This window comes from Vigna unguiculata, chromosome 1 (genome assembly GCF_004118075.2).
Source record: "Vigna unguiculata cultivar IT97K-499-35 chromosome 1, ASM411807v1, whole genome shotgun sequence".
Classification (NCBI taxonomy): Eukaryota; Viridiplantae; Streptophyta; class Magnoliopsida; order Fabales; family Fabaceae; genus Vigna; species Vigna unguiculata.
This window is the reverse complement of record NC_040279.1, coordinates 757013-764689: the sequence shown is the minus strand read 5'-3', so window position 1 is coordinate 764689 and position 7677 is coordinate 757013. Positions and strand designations below refer to the sequence as shown.

The window sequence follows — 7677 nt, the reverse complement described above, 5'->3', positions numbered from 1 at the left end:
ATATATATATATATATATATACATATATATATATATATATATATATATATATATATATTATAAATATATATAATATTTAACATGTTTGTATAATAACCGATGGAAGTTTCTTAAGAGGTATAAAATCAGAAAAGAAAAACATTAAATAAGACATGAAAGTAATGAAATGTAGTAATCTATAATTAATCTTAATTTATGGAAGAGAATATATATTAAAAAATGTGTTAACATCCTCCATGGTTGCAACATAGGTCCTAAAAGAAAACAAAAACAAGAATTTGGGTGTGTTATTATTATTGATTAAAAATAAAAATGAAAAAGAAAGAATTGAAAGGGAATGAATAAGTGTCTGAAAAGAGAATTAAAGATAGGATATGTTTGTGTGTCAAAGATTCCTTTGATTTTTGAGGTCCACCACCATTTCTCAATCATCTCTCTTTTTCTCTTCCACCTTCCCCACAAAGTCCTTATACCCTTTTGCTTTAACAACAGTGCTAATCATTTTTTCATTTTCCAAATTAACAACAATGCCATAATTAATTTTACCTTTTCAAAATTATTTATTTTTTCATTTATGCAATCAAAAAAATTGGATCTTTTTGTAACTATTCTCCTTCTCTTCTTCCTCTTTTTCCTCTTTCTTCAACAGCACAATCATTTCTATATTTTGGGACAATTATTTCTAAACACACAACAAAGCACAACACAACACAGCCAGAGAGAGAGAGACAGAGACAACAAACAACTGATACCAACAACATCAGCATGGTGAGAAAACATAGTGGGATCAAATTCCATTAACCGAGAAAAGGAAAAAAAAAAAAAAGAGAACCAACAAAAACCCATATAACTGGTTGGGTCGGGTTCGGGTTTATCGGATCCGTTTCTCTGGTTCCAACCGTTGATGTTGTTGCTGTCGCGGTGATTATAGTGGTCGGGGTTGTTCTCTTTCAGGAATCTCAATAATTCATTGTTTTCTAGGTAAACTCATTCATCATTCTCTCTCTTTTGTCTCTTTCTCTCCCTCTCTCTCCCTCTCTGCTTTTTAATTTTTTATTTTCTCTATTTTTTGTGTGTTTTTACCTCGTTTGTTTGATGATTTAAACGATTCTGAAACAATGTTGTTGTTCGTTGCGTTTGATGAATTGGGTCGTGTTTTGTCTGTTCGGATTGGGTTCCTTTTTGTCCCATTTGTGTTTTTTTTTTCTTGTTGGGAGGAGCGGAAGAAGAAAGAAAAATAGGATCTTTTTTTAATCTATAACTCCGAGACTTTGTCAAATGGTGAATGAGAAAAGTGGGGGGCATGGATTTTTGAAATTTTTATTGTTGAAAGCGTTGTCCTTGGTGATTCATGTTGGCAGGGTTGTCCTTTATTTTGTCAGCCAATTAAGCAAATTGCATATATGTCTGTAAACAAAATCATTTGCTTTTTTTCTTGTCATTTTTCGTTGCAGGAGCTGAAGGTGGGGTTTCTATGTTTTTGCCTTATTTTCAGAAAATTTTCTGTTTTCAGGTGAGGTGTTCCTGGGGTGAGGTCTGAATGGCTGGGATTGATGATAATGTTGCCCTTTCTGGCGATTGGGGTCTTGCTAGCCCAAGTCCAAGAACATTTTTCTCTAGAATGTTGGAGGAAGAAAATGTAACAAGATCAATCTCAGAGCATTCTGGGAGTGGTAGAACTGGGGAATTCTTTTCAGGACCACATGAGCCTAGTGAAACAGGAAAGGGAAACATGCAGGATGCAGCACAAGATGGAGATTCTGTAGCCCAATTGAGTTTTCAGACTGAGCAAAAGCCTAACTCCAGAGGTGGTCTTGTGGAAAGAATGGCTGCTAGAGCTGGATTTAATGCTCCTAGGTTGAACACTGAAGGCATTAGATCTACTGATCTTTCACTCAATTCTGACATTCAGTCTCCTTACTTGACCATCCCACCAGGTCTCAGTCCTACTACACTTTTAGATTCTCCAGTGTTCCTTGCAAATTCACTGGTGAGCTCTGTTTTTTTGTGCTGTTTTTTGTTTATCAAGTTTGTTTTTTATTCTTTCAAACCTCAAGAATATAGGATAGATCCTAGATTTGGCTGTTAGCATGCTACGCTACACTACAAAGCACACACTGTTATTTCTTCTGATGTCTGTGTCTTGTAGGATAGACAACAGTTTGCATGACTGTGTATTTAATTCCTCCATGTAGTACTTTTGTCTTAGTTTGGACAACCTGAGGATTCATACTATGTCATTTCTTCAACTTGTACAATGGTTTTGTTATGTGATCTCAAGTTTTCCTTTGGATGACCCTTTCTGTTTCACTTCCTGGAATTTTCATGTTTTCATTTTCTTCCTTTTGTTTCTTTTCTGTCCTTTCTTAAACTCCTCAAATTTCATTAGGGGCATGCTGTTTGTTTAATATGTTATATCTTTTCTGACATCATAATTTTGAAGTATACTCTGGAACAGCTTAAAAAAAATCATGTCCCATTGTGACTTTTTCGTTTTTCAATATACTTTTTGTGCAGTAGTTGGTGCATTCAGACATAGAGTTATATCTAAATATATGTTGGTACTTCCAACTTTGAAAAAAATGATGGGTAGGACCCTGTTGTCTTGGTAATGGTATGTGACTGTGCTTATTATTCGATTTGATTTTCATTTTATAGTGTTACTCACATTTTCTAACATGGAAATTATAAATTGCTTTGGTTCTTACTGCCCTGCATGCTGTGAAATGAGGCACTTTTTTTATGTTCTTTCTACACAAATGGTGTCAAATTTAGATTTTAGGTTCTTGAGTTGTCACTTTTCCTTTTACTTTATGCCAGATGGATCAATAGTGGTTATCTGCTGTTGTAGGAAATTGATACCTGGTTCTGTTGACGTTGTTCTGCTTCCTATTGAGCTATGAATTTATGTAATTTCAGGCACAGCCATCTCCAACAACTGGAAAGTTTCTGTTTATGTCAAATGGCAACATGCGGCACTCAGAATTATCATCTGATGCTCCAGAAAAATGTAAAAATAATGGCTTTGATGATATCTATACATCATCCTTTGCTTTCAAGCCTGCAACAGACTCAGGCTCCTCTTTCTATCATGGTGCTGGAAGAAAAGTAAGCACATTCTAATAACTTTTTTATTACCAACATTTATATACTATTTTCTGACAAAATTCCCATGTCATTAGCACACATTTTTATGCAATTATTGATATTTAGATTCAAATTAGATATAGTATGGAGTTGTATGTAGTGAGTTGACACTTGATAGTATGTCTTGGCAATGATATTTATATCTGTTTCTCCTTTTTGGTCATTTAGTCTGTCCTCTGTTTTGCAGATAAATCCAACTACACTTCCTCAACAATCCCATCCTGGTATTGAGGTTTCAGCTCAGTCAGAAAATTCTTTTCATTCTCAAAGTGTCGATGCTGTCAAAGTTCAAACTGAGAACAAAAATGGTCTTCATCTTCAGGCAGACTTTGCCGAATCGCCTCCTGAAAAGGATATTAAAATGTTTCGAGCTGATCAAAGGGCTTTTGATGCTGTTGGTGGTGGCATTGAACATTCTACCCCAGTTGAAGAGCATGGAGATGAAGAAGGAGATCAGAGAGGCAATGGAGATTCAGTGACTGGTGGCGTTGGGGGTGCACCATCTGATGATGGATATAACTGGAGAAAATATGGCCAAAAACAAGTGAAAGGCAGCGAGTACCCTCGAAGTTACTACAAGTGCACACATCCAAACTGTCAAGTTAAGAAGAAAGTAGAACGATCCCATGAAGGCCACATAACTGAGATCATCTACAAGGGAACACACAACCATCCAAAACCTCCTCCAAGTCGCCGATCAGGTATAGGTTCGGTTAACCCTCACACTGACATGCAAGTTGACAACCCTGAACATGTTGAACTACACAATGGTGGTGACGGCGACATCGGCTGGGGTAATGTGCAAAAGGGAAACATAGTTGGAGCTGCTAACTGGAAGCATGAAAACCTTGAAACAACATCATCAGCGTCTATTGGCCCCGAGTACTGCAACCAGTCCACCAATTTGCAGACGCAAAATGGTGGTACTCTCAATGATTCAGGAGAGGCAGTTGATGCCTCGTCTACTTTTTCTAACGAAGAAGATGAAGATGATCAAGGCACTCATGGTAGTGTATCATTAGGTTATGATGGGGAAGGAGATGAATCAGAGTCTAAGAGAAGGTACTTACATACCATTAGCTTTTATTTTTCATTCAAAAACTGATATTTCTCTGTCTTACCTATTGAAATCAATGATCTATTTTCTCAGGAAACTGGAATCATATGCTGACCTGAGTGGAGCTACTAGAGCCATCCGTGAGCCTAGAGTTGTTGTACAAACTACCAGTGAGGTAGATATCCTCGATGATGGTTATCGGTGGCGCAAGTATGGACAAAAAGTTGTCAAAGGAAATCCCAACCCAAGGTGGTCATTCTACAACAGAACAATACATAATTTCTTTTGGGGTCAAAATCTGAATGTAGTTGTTTTTCTGCAGGAGTTACTACAAGTGCACAAATGCAGGCTGCACAGTAAGGAAACATGTGGAGAGAGCATCACACGATCTTAAATCCGTGATCACCACTTATGAGGGAAAGCACAACCATGATGTTCCTGCTGCTCGTGCCAGCAGCCATGTCAATGCTAATGCTTCCAATGCCAACCAAGCTTCCGGTGTTCTTCACAGCCATGTTCATAGACCTGAACCATCACAAGTACACAATGGCATGGGAAGGCTTGAGAGGCCGTCCCTAGGCTCGTTTAACCTACCCGGAAGACAGCAGCTAGCTCATTCCCACGGCTTCTCCTTCGGCATGAACCAACCGATGCTATCAAATCTGGCAATGTCAGGGTTAGGCCACATGCAAGCCAAGCTCCCTGTCATGCCTGTTCATCCATTCTTGGCACAGCAACAACAGCAAAATCCTTCAAACGATTACGGTTTCATGATGCCAAAGGGAGAGCCAAATGTGGAGGCTATTCCTGAACATGTTGGTGGCCTTAACCTGCCAAATGGCTCATCAGTGTACCAAGAAATCATGAGTCGCATGCCCCTTGGACCTCACATGTAAAATTTCATTCCCTGATTCTTTCTTCAAAGAAAACACCAATGATTTTACATCTTATAACATACATATATATAATATATACATGTGTAATGCTCGGGCATACATAGGTGAACTTTTTCATTATTAGACTGTCATTATAATGTTTGACATTCTTCATCACATGTCAAAGGTATATGTTGGTTATTTTGCTGATTTATTGCATTCAACAAATCCAGGTCAAATTCAGAAACAGTGGCTATGACACACTGAGGTTTTGTTTAATTGAGAATTATTCTTGATAGAAACTATGCTTATTAGATTCAACATCGACCAAGACACTTGATAGAATAATTTGATTATGTTTTGCAGTATCTTTGACAAATTATAACCATATTTGATTCACTGACATCACTCTTTTGTCTAAAGCGAGAAAAAAGTCTGCATTGTTATGACTTGTTTTGCATCTTGTTAGTAATAGAATAGTTTAACCTGAAAATTTAAAAAACGTAATTGAGATTCCTATTGTTGTTGAATATTTTGGTTTTAAATGTTTGAATATAATTAGTTTATGTTGTTTTTAGTCAAAATTCAATTACAAATCATGAGGGCCAATAACGTATGTTTCCACTGACAACATTTTCTATGGCAAGTTTTGTCAAACAAAATCTAACTTTCACCCATCGAATGTCCACAAAGGTATTTTAGTTTTCTTACCATACAATTTGGCTAAATTTCATTTTGATAATTCTGTGCCAATCTTCTGAAGTTACCCTTGAAGTACTTGTTGCCCCAAACACTAGCCTTTGAGTAGCTTGTGTTGTGATGCTTGTTTTGGCCTAAATCAAGATCCTTATAGTTGAAGTAGGAAGCTCTAGGAGATTTTGACACATAAGGAGTCATGTATTTGTAAATCATTTTAGCCCATTCTTCATGCTTCTTGGATGCTTCCTTGCTATTCACTTCCCACTTCACCAAGTACTGTATGTTATACAAGTTTCCCTTTCTGTGGGGAAATGGGGTTTCAGATTCTGAAGTTTCATTCATTCTACCACCATATGGATCCATTAACAGCATGGCTAATGTATCTTCCTCAGAAACAATTTTCCAAGCACCTTCTAGGCCAGTTTTTGGTATTGGCTCCTTTACAAAATCAGACTTGGCCTTGAAAGAGCTTTTATATGAGGTAGTTCTGTTGAGCAAGAGTTCTAAAGGGTCATCTTTGTTGAATCCACCAAAGAACAAAACTGATTGAATCCAACTCATCTCAGTGCAGTCTTTGCCCTGCAATCCCAGTTCTTGAAAACTCTCATTCATCAGTGGTATCAACCTCTCTATTCCTCCAAGGAAGAGAGAGTTGAAGGTTGCTTTAAATGTTTTTGATTTGTCACCACTATTCTGAGCAACTACTCTCTCTGATGAAAAGATCCTCATGCTGTTCATGTGCTGTGTATTGCCACCTGTGAATAACATTGTTGGCTCATTCCTCCAATGTTCTTTCAACATTGAACACTGTAACAATAGGTGGAACTCTGACCAACCTGATCTTCCATGCAAGGATGACTCCATAGCTGGTAGCACTACCTCCTCTTATGGCCCAGAAAACATCTTCTCCCATTGATTTTCTATCATGAATATTCCCATTTGCATCAATGATGTAAGCATCAACAACATGGTCTGCTGCCAGGCCATGTTTTCTCAACATGACACCCTGTCCCCCTCCACTGATATGTCCACCTATCCCTACACTTGGACAGGTTCCTGCAGGAAAACCATGAACTTTACTAGCCTTTGAGATTTTGTAGTAAAGTTCACCCAATGATGCACTAGCCTGAACCCAAGCTGTTTCATCAGCAAGGTTAACTTGAATGGAACGCATGTTGATGAGATCAACCATCACAAATGGGTCCTTACTAATGTATGATGGCCCTTCATAATCATGGCCACCACTTCTGACTCTAATCTGCAACCCAAGTTGTCTGCTGCATCTGATGCCTGCTTGAATTTCTAATTCATGGAAATGTGTCAGAATGATAAGAGGCTTCCTTGAAGAATTCAACCATCTAGGATTCTGTTCCAATGATTCCAACACTGGTGTATACAGTGAGGAGGATGTGGTGAATATTATTTTTTCAATGGATTCAGAATTCCCATCAAGTTTTGTCATCAAGCATTCATTGAATTTCTTCTCAACCAAGGTAGAAGCTGCACATGAGATTGGCAGAAGTATCAGAAACACTGCAAGATAACTCATTTAACCTGAAAATAGATTAAAAATAGAATAGTTTAACCTGAAAATTTAAAAAACGTAATTGAGATTCCTAGTGTTGAATATTTTGGTTTTAAATGTTTGAATATAATTAGTTTATGTTGTTTTTAGTTAAAATTCAATTACAAATCATGAGGGCCAACAACGTATGTTTCCACTGACAACATTTTCTAAGGCAAGTTTTGTCATTTCACCCATCGAAAGTCAACAAAGGTATTTTAGTTTTCCTACCATACAATTTGGCTAAATTTCATTTTGATAATTCTGCAATGACTAGAATTAATTTTGAAACATTTTCCACTTAAAGGGGGAATTCATTGATGTCAGGTACATAT

The 7677-nt window shown here is 37.2% G+C and overlaps 1 protein-coding gene and 1 pseudogene across 4 annotated transcripts; one reads left to right on the top strand and one right to left on the bottom strand.

The window, feature by feature from the left end:
- The first annotated feature begins 433 nt into the window (after window positions 1-433).
- LOC114182660 (probable WRKY transcription factor 2) lies at window positions 434-5287 on the top strand. 4 transcript variants are annotated; one of them, XM_028069571.1, is made up of 6 exons: window positions 434-981; window positions 1514-1990; window positions 2920-3108; window positions 3335-4209; window positions 4298-4453; window positions 4527-5100. In XM_028069571.1, exons 2-6 carry the CDS (start codon window positions 1541-1543, stop codon window positions 5098-5100), a joined length of 2244 nt encoding a protein of 747 aa, XP_027925372.1. In that variant the 5' UTR covers window positions 434-981; window positions 1514-1540. The 4 variants fall into 4 exon arrangements, with proteins under 4 accessions (XP_027925372.1, XP_027925381.1, XP_027925388.1 ...); XM_028069580.1 differs by having other exon boundaries at window positions 626-981; window positions 1455-1990; XM_028069587.1 differs by lacking the exon at window positions 434-981 and adding an exon at window positions 1032-1405.
- A 274-nt stretch (window positions 5288-5561) lies between these two features.
- On the bottom strand, window positions 5562-7677 carry LOC114182685 (annotated as a pseudogene).